Raw genomic sequence first — 18,102 nt, forward strand, 5'->3', positions numbered from 1 at the left:
ATGCGTCCTCTATACACTCTCTATGCAACCTCTACACACTCTCTATGCTCCCTCTATACACTCTCTATGCGTCCTCTACACACTCTCTATGTGTCCTCTATACACTCTCTATGCGTCCTCTATACACTCTCTTATGCTCCCTCTATACACTCTCTATGCTCCCTCTATACACTCTCTATGCGTCCTCTATACACTCTCTATGCGTCCTCTACACACTCTCTATGTGTCCTCTATACACTCTCTATGCGTCCTCTATACACTCTCTTATGCTCCCTATATACACTGTCTATGCTCCCTCTATACACTCTCTATGCTCCCTATATACACTCTCTATGCGTCCTCTACACACTCTCTATGCGTCCTCTACACACTCTCTTATGCTCCCTCTATACACTCTCTATGCTCCCTCTATACACTCTCTATGCTCCCTCTATACACTCTCTATGCGTCCTCTACACACTCTCTATGCGTCCTCTACACACTCTCTATGCGTCCTCTACACACTCTCTATGCGTCCTCTATACACTCTCTTATGCTCCCTCTATACACTCTCTATGCGTCCTCTATACACTCTCTATGCGTCCTCTACACACTCTCTATGCGTCCTCTACACACTCTCTATGCGCCCTATACACACTCTCTATGCGTCCTCTATACACTCTCTATGCGTCCTCTATACACTCTCTATGCGTCCTCTACACACTCTCTATGCGTCCTCTACACACTCTCTATGCGTCCTCTACACACTCTCTATGCGTCCTCTACACACTCTCTATGCGTCCTCTATACACTCTCTTATGCTCCCTCTATACACTCTCTATGCGTCCTCTATACACTCTCTATGCGTCCTCTACACACTCTCTATGCGTCCTCTACACACTCTCTATGCGTCCTCTACACACTCTCTATGCGCCCTATACACACTCTCTATGCGTCCTCTATACACTCTCTATGCGTCCTCTACACACTCTCTATGCGTCCTCTACACACTCTCTATGCGTCCTCTACACACTCTCTATGCGTCCTCTACACACTCTCTATGCAACCTCTACACACTCTCTATGCGTCCTCTACACACTCTCTATGCGTCCTCTACACACTCTCTATGCGTCCTCTACACACTCTCTATGCGTCCTCTACACACTCTCTATGCGTCCTCTACACACTCTCTATGCGCCCTATATACACTCTCTATGCGTCCTCTATACACTCTCTATGCAACCTCTATACACTCTCTATGCGTCCTCTATATACTCTCTATGCTCCCTCTATACACTCTCTATGCGTCCTCTATACACTCTCTATGCGTCCTCTATACACTCTCAATGTACCCTCTATACACTCTCTATGCGTCCTCTATACACTCTCTATGCGTCCTCTATACACTCTCTATGCGTCCTCTATACACTCTCTATGCGTCCTCTATACACTCTCAATGTACCCTCTACACACTCTCTATGCGCCCTCTACACACTCTCTATGCGCCCTCTACACACCCTCTATGTACCATCTATGTACCTTCTACGCAACCTCCACGCACCCTCTATGCACCCTCTATGTAGCTGCTATAACGTAAGTGAGAACTTGTTTCATGGACGTTCCACAACGTTTAACGTAACTATAAACCGATAAAAAGTACACATTGTTGTTTAATGAATAAAATGCAGTAATCGATGGAAGACTGCTGTGGTGTAAGAGGAATAAAACACTACTGTTGTTGATTATTTTCATATTACAGCACAACGTGGAACGTTTCATTCCATATTTCAGTGACATGAAAGCATATTTATGGTTATTTTCCACCAAAACACACACACACACACACACACACACTGTCTCTAGTAGAAGATAAAATCAGTTAAACGAGTCGAGCGGCGGAATTAAGCCGAGTTCATCACAAACCAGCGTGAGTCAAGGCCGCTTTACAGAACGACGGAAATCATTCGGTCTGCGTTTGTAATGTGTCTGTATAGATTCTCTGCAGCGTGTTATTCAGCGTCCTCCTGCTCCTACACTGTCCGTTATCAACAATAACAATGATTCGAGACGACAGGAAGGACGTACATTTCATTTCTAAAGTAAAAGGAGATTTGCGTCGATCCAGCAGCTTAATGGTGTGAATAACAAACGTGAGTAGACGTTAGTGTCGGTGAAGTCGGGTGCAGAGTCTCGTTTGAGAAAGACTGACGTCAGAGCGAACGAATCACTTGCAGTCGAGGTGATAGAGTGATAGAGCTTAAACAGGAAGTGATAGAGCTTAAACAGGAAGTGATAGAGCTTAAACAGGAAGTTGTAGGACGAGCTGAACGGCGTGATGGTGAGAGAATGAAGTGTAAATAGAGAACAGCTCGTTACACGCTTTAATAATAAAAAATAATTATTAGTTCTTAGTTCTTCTCTTAAGATAACACCGCGGTTATACCTTCACTCGCAACCGTACGCTATGACTTCCCGACTTTATACAACACGTGCACGTGTCCAGAGGTTTCAGACGAATCACGATGAATGTCGCTCGTCTTCAAGACACAGACAGACGTGATCCTCGTCTCTCGATCCTCCAGTGAGTTACCATGGAGACTTTAATTGTCTGAGGTTTGTCCCTGTGCCTGGAGAGCTCCCTCCGCAGACTGAATCCCTGACCATGATCTTCACAGCATGTTCTAAACTCTAACACTAGAGCGTTATCTAATATCAGCATCGCGATATATGACGTCACCGCTCGTGTGTGTAACCGATTATTGGCTTTGTCTGGAGTTACATTCTTGTTTGAAGTGACAGTTATATAATATATTACCAGGCTAGAATGTTCTTGGATCGTTTGTAGCAGCTGATGCTTTTCTCTTTCACGGATATCAGATATCATCAAGCGTCGTCTGATCTTCCAGCCGGTGCAGATGTTTACAGCTGGATACCTGCGACGTCCCCGTGCCAGCATTTTACTCCTGCATTTCGGAGGGGAGTGTCACCTTTGTCCTGTGTCCTCTCGCGTCGGCTAATTATAGAGAAGACCGGCCGTGACCTCGAGTCAGAACGGTGACGCCGAAGCGAGGAAGTCGCGTGCTGATGCTCGTTATCGGCGACGAGGTCCGATTTCCACGCCGCTTTTATAGATTAAAGATCCGTTTCCTTAATTGGACGTGAAGGTTGAAGGCACCGTGTGTTCGTGTGCTCTATAAGGACACACTGAGGAGGTTCTGCTCCGGTTCTGGTGAGGGTGACGGCACTGGGGTTTGAAGTAATTCACCAGTCTTCAAAATATCTCTCAGTAAATAGCAGTGATAGAAAAAGACTTCCAGCTACTCGGGATACGCGTCCAAAAATAACTGAACGGAGCACTTTTGGCTGGAATATGCACTAATATGTATTTTTAAATGGTTGTATAACATGTATAACAGTAGAAGACCAAATTCTGTTCCACTCCAGTCAGTTAAAAAGAGGAATCTGTTCTCGGCTGATTGCAGTGGATCCCCATGTGATTTACCGCTGGGGGTTAGCGGTTAGCACGTGTGCCTCGCACCTCCAGGGTTGGAGGTGCAAATCCCTCCTCTGCACCGTGTGTGTGGAGTTTGCATGTTCTCTGGGGGTTTTGGGGGTTTCCTCCAGGTTTCCTCCCCCAGTCCAAAGACATGCGTTGTAGGTCTGTGCCCAGAGTTCTCTGGGATAGGTGCCAGACCCCTGTGTAGGATCAGTGGTACAGAAAATGGATGGATGGATAGTTCTTTAAAAGTTTTTGGATTATAAATGGTATAAATATATATATATATTTTATTTCAGATTTGACCTTTTCTCACTTTTCTAACCATGTATGCTAGCGGAATTAAAATATTACAGATCAGACTTTATCCCACAGTCTGAGATTTAAACACACCCTGCCCCGCCCTCAGGATTCAGAGCAAATTCCAGGCCAGTGTGACTAACAGCAAAACCTGAACCTTTTGACTTATGGCTTTTAAACCTCCCCGCCCTTTGGTTCAACAATTAGGTGAAGATTCAATGCTTGTTTTGGGGGAAAAAAAACATTATTTTATCTCGTCCCGTCTTGCCCTTGTGTGATGGAGGACGCCTGCCACGTCACGTCTCTTAAGACATCTTATGTTATTAGTATTCCTGTCGCTGTTAGCAAACATCAGAAACTGAAAAATTCTGATTGCCTTTTGATCGTCGAGAGCCTCGGAGATGAGCCAGACTGAAAGCAGATGGGGAAATAACGGAGGAAGAATCCGCACAGTTTGAGGCGAGGCAGTCGGCATGAGTATTAATGCGGGTTATTCGTGTAGACAGATAGAAGTTGCAGAGAGAGCAGCGTCACACAGTTTTAATGGCAACGTTTGGGAAATGGTAACGAAACAACAATATGGTGCTCAGTGATCAGTAATGCTGGAGGTGGTAGTGGAGATCACTCCACACAGTGTCACCATGCTTTCTAACATCCAGGCATTCACACTGCAGAAGTGTTACCCGGATAACGTTTATAATGCTTCATTCCCCGTGGGATCCCTCAGGGCCGTATCACTGGACCATTCCTGTTTTACATATCTTTGTATTTTACCCTCCTTTAACATGTTCCCCAAGGACTCTTTGGATAATTAACCTTTCTTTCCTTTCCTGAAAGGGAAATCATCTGTTTTAAAGTTCTGCATTGAACTTTTAAGGGTTCCCCAGAGGCACAAATCGGAGAACCCTTTAGGGTGATAAAAAGGTTTTTTTTAAGGTTGTTTGAACTCTTTGAAAATTGGTATGTTTGTTGTCAAACTTATTTAACGTTTCCAAACCATGATTATGTCTTGCGTGGAAAAAAAAGTCAGTGTGTTCAAAAGCAGCACATATTTTTGACCAAAAACGAAAAGTACCATCTTGGCCAATTTTAACCCGACAGTGAACTTTTTCAGTCATGGTACATGGTACAGCCCATCCCTGCTTCCGGACCTTGCATAAGGGTCCAGCTGTGTCTCTGGCAGTTGTGGGATTTGAACTTAGAACCTTCCGGTTTGTGTTGGGCTTTTGGAGCAGTTTGTCAGGGCATTTTCATGCCAAAGGAAGCTCTAGGTTTTTCTTTTTTTCTTCTATTTCCACACTTGTAAGTCGATTTGGATCAAAGCTTCTGCTAAATGAATAAATGTAAATGTAAATAGACTAAGGTGAAGCTTAATTTAACAGAACTGGCTCAGATCTGATTGATTTTGGGACTTGTGATTGATTCTTCACAAACACACACTGATCCTGTCCTAAAGTCCATCTGCTGTTCCTCTGATCGTACATCCCGATAGGCCAGATGTTCTGTAGTTGGATTCATATGCTAATTACTTTAATTTGAGTGTTCGGAGGCTGTTTGTACCTGCAGAAACTTGGTGAACCTCACTGCACTGTCAGGAACCATTCAGAGCTACGTCAATTGATGTCGACTTCAACAGCTGTTTTGTTCCTCGATCCCTCTATCCTCTTTAGTGCCATGTGTGATCGTGTAGTAGCTCCAGTCAGCAGATGCACAGGTTCCTTTTAGGAAATTGTGTGAAGGTTTCTAAAGGGAGTTTGTCTGCTAGAGAATTCCCTGATGCCCTTCGGCATAAGATCTAAGCAGTCTGGCCATTCTGTTCTCATTCCCTTTCCTCTGTGTCCTTGTTGCAGTAGGCGTGGTCTTGTGGGACACAGCCCCCATTATTTTCTGTTCATCTTGGGGATTCCTGCTTGTTTGGGGAATTCAGAGCTTAGCTTAGTATCTTTGTGAATCTGTCTAGGATGTAGACTTGGTGAAATGCGTCCCCATTTGGACCCTTTGTACCAAGTGAAGGGTTTCACTGAATTTCCATTGCACAGCAGCTAACCCGAGAACGTCATCACGGAAAACCTCCCTAAGCCTCTCGTGCCCACTGGTGCATGATGAAGTTAAAAATAATGTTGAGTAATAAAGACTGGATAAAATTAAACCGCTCAGGTTGACTACGGACTTTCTCAGTAATCATATCCTTTTTCATCAGGGTCGCGTCAGCACTTGTCAGTGCCGTTTTGGCTTGCCATTCAAGAGACACCATCTAATTAATGTCTTAGGATTGCTTGTTGACATAGTGAATCAGAATCTCATGCGAATATCAAACTGAAGTAGGGATGCACCAACAAGAAAATCTTGAATCAGAAAATCTGTCTATGGCCCAAAAACCGAACATGGCACACATGGTGCCAAAAATAATGCAGTGCAAGATTTCATACATATATAACGCCAATGTGGCCAGGGGTTGGGTCATCTCAGGGGCAAAGCCTAATACCTTTTTCTAGAGAGTCTGGTGCTTTTTGTCACTAATCTATCCAAGAACTGCTTATTTTAACAAACTGAGAGCTTATGATTGGCATTGCACACGACCAACCACTTTTATAGTATGTAATTCCCAGTGGGATTCCTCAAGCCTGTATCTTAGGGACTATCCTTTTTACCGTCAGTATATTTGAACTTTCCAAGAAACTCCAGGGTTGAACTTTTCCAATCGGTGACTATATCTTGTTTGAAGACGTGCAGTTTGTCACTCTGTTCAAAACGGTGACTTTTTTAACTAATTTGGACAAAAATGGGACTTTCAATCCTTTTTCACTCAGCCATCCCGTCCCTGCTTGTAAAGTAGCACTGTAGCCCCAGCAGCATCTCCCAACTCACAACCTTCTGGTCTTTATTGAAAACCCCTTCTTAAAAGTTAATAAAGCATGCAGAATTTCTAGGACCTTATTCACTGGTCCACAGAAAAGCAGAAACACGAGAACCTTTGTAACCCGTACGTCATGTGCTTCTGGAGATCGTAACGGCTGTGGAGGACAAATGGAGTGTCTCTGAGCAAACTACTTATCTGAATAAACACCATTTTTTATTTGATCTCATTTGCCTTTATGGTTCAGTGGGAGAGATTGAACCCCAGCTGTCGAGGGCTTTTATAAATGATCCGCAGTTAAAATCGCGTTCGAAAGAGTCGGTTGACAGCACATGGAAATGCAAATGGAGGAAACAAAGTCAACTGATCTTCTCACGATTGCCCAGATTACTCCGAGGCTCTGAAGTTACTGTGAAATACCTACAAACGGTGTGATAAACTGACACATTTGCAACATTTGTGCTGGAATAGTGATAGCGTAGATTTTTTTTTTACACCAATACCAAGTCTAATGGCTGCTGAGCTCGGATCCGTGATCAGATATCAGTGGGAATTGGTATACTTCTACCCGTGATGGTTTTCTCTAGTTTCCTGTGTTCAGGCCTGTGTATTATCAAGCAAGCAAGCTGCTTTTTACTGGACACGTCAGAGGGTGATGTATTTTCCAGAGTCTGGAGCTGCATCGATTTTTTTTTTTTCCCTCTCACTCTCTTTGTTTTCTCGGCCTGCGGCAGAGAGAGTCAGATACAGAGCTTATACAGAGATTTAAATGAATCTTTATTACAGATTGTGTCAGTGCAGTTTGTCGATTTGTTGATGTAACACTAACGACTGAATTTATACAGATCAGGCGAGCAGAAACGACGTGTAAAACGAGCGGAGGCTTTCGCACCATTCGCAGATTGTAATTATAATTATAATAACGGCTGGAGGGAAAAGTTTTACTACATGATTTTGATACTGGGTTTAATTACAGCCATTCATTTCTGAACACGCCTTCTCAGTCCTAACATAGCGACCAAATTGGGAGATAGACGAAAGACGGAAAAGAGTACTTAAAACCGACTAAGAAACCTCTGGGGTCTGCTTTTGTCCGCTTGGATTGTCATTCAGATTAAAAGTCTCTCGGAGTAAAATGAGTTGTTTTAATTGGAGATTGGTCTGGCCTCGTGATGAAACTAAACGGAGACAACAAGCTCGTTTAAATGCAAATGTTATTGATTTGCACGGAAATGTTTACTCTTCATTTAATCAAATGTTCCTGCTTAGACGAGTTGCTCGTCAGGAGAACGGTAAATGCGAGTGCAGCTGAAAGTCCCGCCAGATGTTCTCACTCTCGTCCTTTAGCACGTATTTAAAAGGTATAATTTGACTACAGCGGTGGTTTTCAAACTGGTGCCCCACCATGCGTTCTGTCTCTGAGCTTCCACTATGTGATAGATTACCTGTACAGGTGTGATGGGGGGGGGGGGGGTAGGGTTAGGGCATGGCAGAACCCTAACCCTAACCCTAACCCAGACTTCATAAACATGTCTCCAACATGGCACCATCTTCCATTCTGTAAATCCGGTAGATATTTTTTAACGAGAAACACACCCACGTTAAGACAGCACAGAGCAACAGGAGGCCGATAAATTCTTATGGTGATGCAGTCCTGCCTTGGGTTTAGCGAGAAGGTTCGTTTTGAAGTAAAGATCTGCGATGTACTGGCATCCAATCCGGGATGTAGTTCCACTTCACACCCAGAGTTCCCAGGATAGACTCCGGATCTCCGACCGAATCCCTGAAGCGTAAACTTCCGTCCTGAAGATGTTGGAAAACGTCAAGTTACAGCTTTACCTCTGTACACTGGAGACTCCTTCCATAAAAGTTCCAAAAAGCTCCTCGTCTTTGTTGTTGAGAGACATGGACAGCGAATGCGGTGTGATGGATTTCAGCTAATCTGGAGTCTTCTACACAGAGCTTGTTGTGGAGTCTGAGAAGCATTAGTGCTGTAAGTGGGTGGATTTCTGCACCATATCCACTTGCGCTAGTGAAATTGATCTCCTCGGGCAGTCCAGAAACTTCTCAGCGTCTTCGTCTCCAACTTTATTAGCCTCTTAACGACCAGGTGAAATGCGATTTCCCCGGATAAAGCAATCCACGTGTAGTTCAGGATCAATTTAAGGTGATCGAGGGTTCTCCAGCAGTTCTTCTGCCCACGCGTATTAGAATACCCGTTCAGGCTTCAACTCTGAGCCAGTGTGAGGCTTATCGATCCGTTTTAGAACAATATGGTGGACACGGCCAAATAATATATTGTCTTCTTGTGCCGTTCGAGCTGTGGTCAGAAGGTATTGATTCATTTTCTAGAAGAGCAGCGGTGACAATATTGCAGCTGCAAATCACTCCTTATGACACTCCTGACATGTACAGATAAATATTATAGTGTTATAATTTATACAACATCCTGCGTTATTACCGTGGATGCTGTTGGTTAGATAGACCACTTGACCTGTTCTTCCAACCCCTCACTCATCCCCATCTCGTTCCTTCAGGGGTACTGTGGAACTGTCTGGTATTAACTGACAGCGTATTCTCCAGACACGCACTTTAGAGGCACCTCTGTGAGAGTAGATTGTGCGTGCCACTGAGAGGAGAGAGATTGTGCTACTGATTGATGTCTGGTTTTAGTGAGTTGGGAGAATAAGCGGTGATGAGGAATGACTCATCGTGTTTGTCCTAACGTGACTCAGGGGAAAGTGGCATTGCGGCTGGATGGACGACTCAGATCATTACCGCTATCCAGCTCTAATGGCTCCGATTCTCCAGAACTTTCTGTCACATGGCAGTGAAAGAGGTGAGCACTTACCCATAATGCCGCTGACCGTAATGCGGATTTTCTCATTTACTCAGCATGGGTTCTCTGGTACTAACTCGTAAAGGCAGTATTTGTCGAACTTCCTTTGGTCCAAAAACTGTAACGTGCTACGACAAGCCGTGTTAGTTTTCATGCTGGAAACCAGTGCGTAGAAGTGCAGAGGGCCAATCAGATCCTGAAGGTTGTGGAAAGAAGAGTGACGGAGTAAGGAGCCAGGAGGTGGAGCTCATGGAGCAAAGCCAAGGCTGAAATGAAGCCAGCGTTGTGGACAGGCGCTTGACGGCTCAGACGCAAACACAGTGCTCCTCATTTACACGTGTGGCAGAAATATTGATAAACAGGTCTATAATTACCCATCGTACCACGCTGTCCAGACCCTGACTGTGTTCACATGAATCATCTAGAACCAATAGCCTAAAAAAAAACAATCATTTCCACCATTTCAGGTTTAAAGAGAGGAGAGGAGGGTGTCTTAACTTTCTCTTTCAGAAAGCGAAATCACATTTTTAAAAAATATTTTTGGCCAAAAGCTTTGGTGGCATCCTCGATACATATAAATATTAACATCTGATGTTAAGTATATACAGTGTCGGTGAATACTGGAGAGTTTAAAACACTTGTACAAATCATTCCAGATTCATGCGTCAATTGGTTCATCTCCTGCTGTATTGTGGAGGAGAAAAGATGCCGTTTTGGTGTATTTTTGTCTGAAGTCTTGTACTGGAAATGCATCAAGATTGGCAGGTTTGGTAATATAATATAATCTGAGTAAACATCGCTGGATATTGTGGCGGTGTAAGATAATGTAGAGACAAAAACGTTGTTATATTCCACAAGCCTACGATGTGGTGGCGTCTTGTAGGTTCTTCCACTCAGTAAACCACAGATTCGCAACGTAGGCTTTGACATGGAGCTGCTTTTCGGAGTGCTCACGTTGAGGAGCTTTAATGAGCTTCAGAGGTGGAGGTCTGACTGCCCGTTGTGACAGCACTGACGTGAAATGCTTGAGTTTATTTCCTTTTAAGAGTGTCCCGCCAGTTGATGAAAGAGTTTTGACTGCACGCTGAAGTTTATAATGGGTTTGTTAGCTGTGTGTGATCTGTGTGGGAATCTGAATGTGAAAAGGGAAGCTTCAGAAAGTTCTTCTCTGCAGGAGTTAGCATTAAACATCCAGGATTTGTGAGAAGGCGTTGTGAGAAGAACGCGTGCCTGCGGGTAATCTAATGATGGATGTTCTTCACACTAAACAAAGTCTAAATTGCTCTTATTTAATGAAAAACAGACATAATTGCATGTTAATAATGAAGGAGAATACATACTCATGAAATGATTATGATTTTAGGAGTGTGTGTGTCCTTGCTTCTCCTTGTGAAGATGTGTCTGCCTCTCGTACTGAACTTTTGGAGTTTCTTGCGATACTAGAACCACTGCAGTAGAATGTTCTGTTACGACTTGTTATGTTTAAGGCTCTTATCTCTTGGTTAATCTCCATCTTTATGGCTCTGACATGTGGGTAAGTCCCAGTCTTTAAAGCTTTAACTATTAGTTAGTCCCAGTCTTTAGGATCTGACTCTTGGTTAGCCCCAGTATTTAGGATCTGACTCTTGGTTAGTCCCAGTATTTAGGATCTGACTCTTGGTTAGTCCCAGTCTTTAATGCTTTAACTCTTGATTAGTCCCAGTCATTAAAGCTTTAACTCTTCGTTAGTCCCAGTCTTTAGGATCTGACTCTTGGTTAGTCCCAGTCTTTAATGCTTTAACTCTTCGTTAGTCCCAGTCTTTAGGATCTGACTCTTGGTTAGTCCCAGTCTTTAATGCTTTAACTATTAGTTAGTCCCAGTCTTTAGGATCTGACTCTTGGTTAGTCCCAGTATTTAGGATCTGACTCTTGGTTAGTCCCAGTATTTAGGATCTGACTCTTGGTTAGTCCCAGTCTTTAATGCTTTAACTCTTGATTAGTCCCAGTCATTAAAGCTTTAACTCTTCGTTAGTCCCAGTCTTTAGGATCTGACTCTTGGTTAGTCTCAGTCTTTAATGCTTTAACTCTTCGTTAGTCCCAGTCTTTAGGATCTGACTCTTGGTTAGTCCCAGTCTTTAATGCTTTAACTCTTCGTTAGTCCCAGTCTTTAGGATCTGACTCTTGGTTAGTCCCAGTCTTTAATGCTTTAACTCTTCATTAGTCCCAGTCTTTAGGATCTGACTCTTGGTTAGTCCCAGTCTTTAATGCTTTAACTCTTCGTTAGTCCCAGTCTTTAGGATCTGACTCGGTTAGTCCCAGTCTTTAGGATCTGACTCTTGGTTAGTCCCAGTCTTTAGGATCTGACTCTTGGTTAGTCCCAGTCTTTAGGATCTGGATCTTGGTTAGTCCCAGTATTTAGGATCTGACTCTTGGTTAGTGCCAGTCTTTAGGATCTGACTCTTGGTTAGTCCCAGTCTTTAGGATGTGACTCTCGGTTAGTCCCAGTCTTTAGGATCTGACTCTTGGTTAGTCCCAGTCTTTAGGATCTGACTCTTGGTTAGTAAATTATTTATACACCTATCCTGAATACCGAGGATGTTTCACATCACTTAGACACTGCAAACAATGTCTATCACTTCTAAATATTCTGTGTGTTTGATATACTGAACTGTGATCTGACTTTCCCTCTGGCTCGTTAAGAAGCAAAATTGTAAAAGTCTCAGATGAGTCATGGTAGTCATAACAATATGAGCAAGCTCAATTATCATGGAAAAGACATTTAAAGAAAATGAAAATTGCCGATGTGGTCTATGGAATATCCAGGATGTGTATTTGCTTCGGATAATTACATTTATTTGTATCTTTGCAGTAGTAATTGGAGCTGGTATGCCTTGTCGTGTGCGTGTGTGTGTGTGTGTGTGTGCGTGTGTGTGTTTGACAGGTTCAATATGACCTTCCCCTTCGTCCTTGCATTGTGATTTATGTCACAAGAGATAATGTGAATATATTTTTCCTGTCCTTGCAGAGCAAATGGAAATGGCTCCTCCCACTACGGCGCAGCTGAGATATGGTAGGTACAAGTGTGTGCGCGTGTGTGAAAGAAAGAGCCCATTTTCAATACTCCTCATTCATTTAATTGTCTGTGGCGATAGGTTTTTTTGATGAAGTTTTACTGCATGAAGTCTTTCACGCTGTCGAGCACTCCGCCTCGGCGTTGCCCGAGATTTAAATAACAGAATAACAGTGTTCACCTTCACATTCCCGCACACACGTCTGTATAAATTTCCCCACGTTGCCCTTAGCCAAGGCGTTTTCCTATCAGTGAAAACGGCATATAAAGCAGAAATTCTCTTTCACCTTGCGACTCCTTCCTTCTGTTTTTCCTGCCTACATAAGCGTAATCAAGAGAATTGATCACCTTCTCTTGGCTGCTTCCACTCAGAGAGTGCGTTCTTTATAGCTGTACATGCTCTCTCGTCGAGATCAGGAGTGTGTTTAACCAGAATGAGCCTCGTCGAGAGTTATTACTGAGTAGGACTGATTACCATCAAGCCTCCGATAATTATTATATCCAGCGTCCTTAACAAGCTCCAGGAGTTCAGGAAGTGTTTGATTCAAGGCATTGACTTGTATATCATGGCTCTCGACGTCTTTATAAGTCGTCTTACTTGGAGAGAATATTGAGGAGTGCAGCTTCAGGGTTCATCTCCGTGAGTCTGAAAGGAAAAGCTCCTGAGATGTGTCCTGATTTAATATAAAAAATCTCAGGTTATAAACTTTATTCCCTGTGCGCAAAGACTTATTGTGTGCTTTATCCAAGAGATTTAAAGTTGACAGGAAGTGCTCGTATTTGTTGCGTTTTTATCCATCGTAACCTGCTTTCTTCTTCTTCGCTTAATTCCAGTTCTGCTTCACAACGCCATTCCCTTCATCGGCTTCGGCTTCCTGGACAACGCCATTATGATCGCTGCGGTGAGTCATCACGCACTTGTTTGTATTAAAACAGTAGCGGAGTGTATTAATGAATCAAATCAGTGGGCCTCGCTTTAGTAAGCTGGAACACATCGATTATTATTCGTAAATTGTTCAATAGTCATAAAAATTCAGTTAGTTTTAAACATTCCTCACAAGCGCGAAGCTCGAGCAGCTTCAGGTCGTTTAACCGTCGATGGGTTTATATATGGATTACGCTGTCGAGTTTAAATCGGTTATTTATTTATTCAATTTATTATTATTTCATAAACAAATCCATAAATGAAGAGAAATAAGATTCGCTGTTCAATGAGGACGAAAGTAATTGCGAACTACAAACGGTGATGAGAGTTAAGTGTGTGCCTGTGGTGGCGCTGCAGTGGCTGAGCTGCGTTACTGGAAGAGCTCAGGAGGCGCTCTTTCAGCGTGTAGTTATTATATAGACGCCTTTTATGGAGTTTTGTGGGTGTGGCTAAATGTAAATTTGCCGTAAACATGCTCGGTGATTTAGGTCTGATTGGCGTTTTTTTCCCACACGAGTACAAAGAAAATCTGGTGAATTTTTTTAGCTCGGATCGGTGAGGAAAATATCTACACGCCACTTTTATGTAAGGACTTTTATTTACTAAACATGACAGCCATCGCAGCAGCATTTATTGTTGTTGGCTCTGTTCACGCATTTTTAGATTCACAAGAATTATCTTCTTTTTTTTTAACTCCAGTATTTCCAAAGCATTGAATATGACAGTGCATCACAGATTTTCCTAAAATAAAAAATATCAAATAAAAATAAACCACGGTGAAAGACTGTTAACGGACGCACGCGTTAATGAAAGCTTTCACGAATATTACAAAATAAACAAAATGTCTTCGTCATGTGGCTCCGCCCTCGTTCCTGGTCTGACATGGCAGAAGTGATGTGGTGTAATGTATTAGCGTGGTATTTATGTAATAAATGTTTGTTTATGGTGATTTATACACATGTATTTTGTGTCGTTATGATGTCGGACAAAAGAAACTGAACGTGGGCTTGGAGTCTGATCTCAGGTGTGTTTATTTCCAGGGTACGCAGATCGAGCTGTCTATAGGAGTGATCTTGGGCATCTCCACCATGGCAGGTACAGTTGCGCTGTTTTCTTTTATTCGTGGGCGTGGCCTGCCCAGCGTTTTTAATGCGGCACTAACGTGATGTTATTTAACTGAGAAAGCACATTTATATCCTGTCACGTGACCTCAGCAAAGCAAGTCACATGACCACGATGTCATTCGCCCCATAAACGAATCTTTTCTCTAGAGAGAACTTAAAGGACAACATCAGTACAACACGTGGTGAATGTCTACGCTCCTCTCAAACAGCAGGGTTATGTTTTAAATAGAATAGACTTCAAAGCAACAGTGTGTGTGTGTGTGTCTGTGTGTGTGTGTGTGAGAGGGGAAATTGTTCTCCACAGGAGACACTGAGACTGACGCTGGATTATCGATGATTTCTACCGCTTTATTGTTGTTGTTTTTTACCTCAGGGATGAAAGGCATGCTGGGAATTCTCACTGCACACCATGAGTTCCATAATGAACACCTCAGAACAAGCGTGCACGCACACACACACACACTCATTCTCACACACACACACACACACACACACACACACACTCATTCTCATGGTTGCTGCGTCAGTGGAATGATTCAATTTGGGCCTATTTGTTAGCATTAGTCAGGGGTCTGTGTGTGTGTGTGTGTGAGTGAGAGGGAGAGAGAGAAACACTGTCGTTCTTTCCTCTTTCATTCAGCCACACCGTTTGTTAATTATAGTACAATTACAGACTGCGGCCCATTTGTTTTGCACAAAGTATTGGCACCCCTTTATCTCATCCAGCACAAGACTACAGGTGTTATAGTTGTTTGTTTGTTTGTTTTTTTATTTTGTAAAAATGATGCTCTGAAATCTGTTTTGTCATCAACATCAGGCTGAAAATCGTACAGTACAATCTTCTGTGCTTAATAATGAAAAAAACAAAAAAACATCGTGACTACACTGACTGGATCGTAAATTTAGCACATGAACTATCCTTAAAATATCCGAAATACTCCCTCGCTCATTCGATTAAAGGAGAAAAAAAGCTATCTAAGGTTTGCCTGCTCGCTCAGCGACATCACAGGCGATTATGTTTAATTACCTGAGAATCTGTGGTTATGAATAGAATAGGATGGCGTGTACGGCTGGACCTTTTCGCTGGAGTTATCTCTGCAGTGCACAAAACACACGGCCACTGCAGGGAGTTGTGGTTATATAAACATGCAGCCGAACCCAGACAGCTTCTCGTCTCACAAGCAGGTCAGGGCTGAAACGGCCGTATCGACCGCGCTCGCGGATGTGGAACAGCGGCGCTGAGAGGACAGGAAGCAGCAGTCTGTGAGCTTCGGAGACGGAACGAGGACACGCGAGCAGACGGCAGTTTTACACTCCGCAGTTCAGCAGAGCTTTACGTCTGCACTCTGTCTCTACAAATAAAGATAGATAGATAGATTGTTTATATAGCCTTTAGCAAACAATCTCTAACTGGGCAGTGTAATGTCAGACCTGGTTTAGATCAGACCTATAGAGGACATTGTACTTTATTGCCGCGCTCATGTGGAGAATATAACTACTACTACTGATGATAAAAAGAACAACGCATGTCATTACATATGGATAAAATACTCAGACATAATACAGGGAAAATACTCTGGTAATGAAACTAAGATACAGTAATCAGGCTAAATAAAAACAGGAAAAGATCTGAAATGAACACATTATTAGAATGATTTCTACAGACGTCTGAAGCCGTGACCCGGGACGTTCCTGGTGAACGTTGGTGGTGGACGCCACATGGCATGGCGGAAGTCGAAGATAAAGAACGACCCTAGCGGTAATTCCTCAGCAGTGTGTTGAGAGGAGAAGAAACTCGAGCGTGCGTCTCGGATGTCTCCGCTACAGCGAGACGAGCAGAGATGTTTCCGGACTGCGGAAAAGCTCGGGAGGAAGTTCAAACAAAATCTGTTTGTCTGAGCCGTTTCTGAATACAAGCCGTTTCTTTGCCAGATGAACAAAAGACCGCAGTGTGTGTGGGATTTCCTTTTTTTATAAAAGCTGAGCAGATGGTTGTGTGTGTTTAAGAGACCTGTGGATCGTCCACAGGACATCAGACATGATTAGACAAGAGTTCAAAAAAAAAAGGAAGCCTCAAATAACCTGTTCTTCTTCTTCTTTTGTTTATTTTAAACTATAATCTGTGTTTCCAGTCTGATATTCCCTGTGTGTAGGAGTGTGTAGGAGTAATGCGGTCTGTTTGCAGTCATACTGGTATGTTAATTAGCTAGAATGCTAATTAGCCTGTAGAGTAATCATGTCTGTTGAAATGCTTGTAATATTTAAATAATATTGCCATGATAAACAGACTCGCCGACTTTTTGTTGGGGTGCGAATAATAACGAGGTCCTGAGCTAGTTATCAGGAGGACGTAAGGCCATCACTTAAATACGTTTTGTCCTGTAACAAAGAGCACGAACAACAAATATAACTTGACCCGGTGTAGTGTTAGATAATAGAGGCGGACCGATTTTACCGGTACGATAACTAAAGGAAATATTGCTGAATTTAGTACAAAAATAAACAGTACTGACTGTACTACGTACTGACGGTACTACGTACTGACTGTACTATGGAAAGGTACTGTACGTTTTTAAAGGGAAATAAATATATAAATATGAATATAAAAGAGTAATCGCTCCAAATAAAAATAGAGACGTCCAAAACGAATCAAAAAACACTTCAAATAACACGACAAAATGAGTCGGTGATGTTTTTTATTTCGCCTCTAGAGGCCGCTCTCGTGCCGTATAATGACGGCAGACATTCAGCCGTTCCACAACGGACGCACCCGGGAAACATTATCGCTGTGGATTTTTGCCGATAACCGAAAAATTAGCTGATTTATCGTCAAAACCAATCGATCGGTCCTGTATTAGATAATGGTGTCTGGTTTTCATCCAGCAGGAAGTGGTTGGGGGAAGTTGACAAAGACAAAAAGAAGGTATTGGAACATGGTCGTAATTTTCTTGTCCTTAGTTTTTCTTGGGTTCCAGCAGCGATAGAGTCGGGTCACCACGTCAAAGTCAAGCCTAAAATCTCTACACTGCTACTTAAGTTAGTCCTGAGTGACTGAAATCCAGAATGACTCATGTCCGAGTCAAAGAACGACTGTCATCAACTCAAGTCCGAGTCAAGAAGGAGTCCCATGATCACGAGTCAGCGTCAAAGAATAAGAGTTTTAAACGTCAACTAAATGTCAAAAGAACAAGTCCTACAATTTTGAGTCCAAGTCAGAGTACCCGTCTGTCAAACTCTGGTTCGAATCCAAAAACGAGTCTCTTAATCTCAAGTCCAAATCAAAGAATCGGTCTCGTATCTCGAGCCGAACGGTGAGTCCTTCAAATTCGAGTCCAAGGCAAAGAACGAGTCTGAAGTCATTGTGTAGTACTAGAGTACTCCATCAGCGTTCTCCAGTCTTAAGTAATCTCTCTCTTGTCTTTGGGTTCTGGACCCCACGTGAGGGTATACAGGGTGTCCCGAAAGTCTCCACACGTAGGGCACTACAGGACATTTTGCGGGTTGATTTCGCTATGTCTGGAGACATTTAGGAC

General features: G+C 43.0%; 1 protein-coding gene across 3 annotated transcripts in view; it reads left to right on the forward strand.

The window, feature by feature from the left end:
- The window catches only part of LOC128620947 (transmembrane protein 65-like), a 30,286-nt gene that overhangs the window by 1,352 nt on the left and 10,832 nt on the right, over positions 1-18,102 (forward strand). The window contains exons 2-5 of one of the 3 annotated variants that reach the window (XM_053646531.1): positions 12,476-12,520; positions 13,355-13,422; positions 14,486-14,540; positions 14,943-18,102. The exon at positions 14,943-18,102 is cut by the window's right edge and continues 512 nt beyond it. In XM_053646531.1, coding sequence (XP_053502506.1) covers positions 12,476-12,520; positions 13,355-13,422; positions 14,486-14,540; positions 14,943-15,127 — 353 coding nt within the window. In that variant the 3' untranslated portion in view covers positions 15,128-18,102. The remainder of the gene's footprint in view (positions 1-12,475; positions 12,521-13,354; positions 13,423-14,485; positions 14,541-14,942) is intronic. The other 2 variants (XM_053646366.1, XM_053646448.1) reach the window with 2 other exon arrangements.

The sequence above is a fragment of the Ictalurus furcatus genome, chromosome 1 (assembly GCF_023375685.1).
Source record: "Ictalurus furcatus strain D&B chromosome 1, Billie_1.0, whole genome shotgun sequence".
In the NCBI taxonomy this organism is placed as follows: Eukaryota; Metazoa; Chordata; class Actinopteri; order Siluriformes; family Ictaluridae; genus Ictalurus; species Ictalurus furcatus.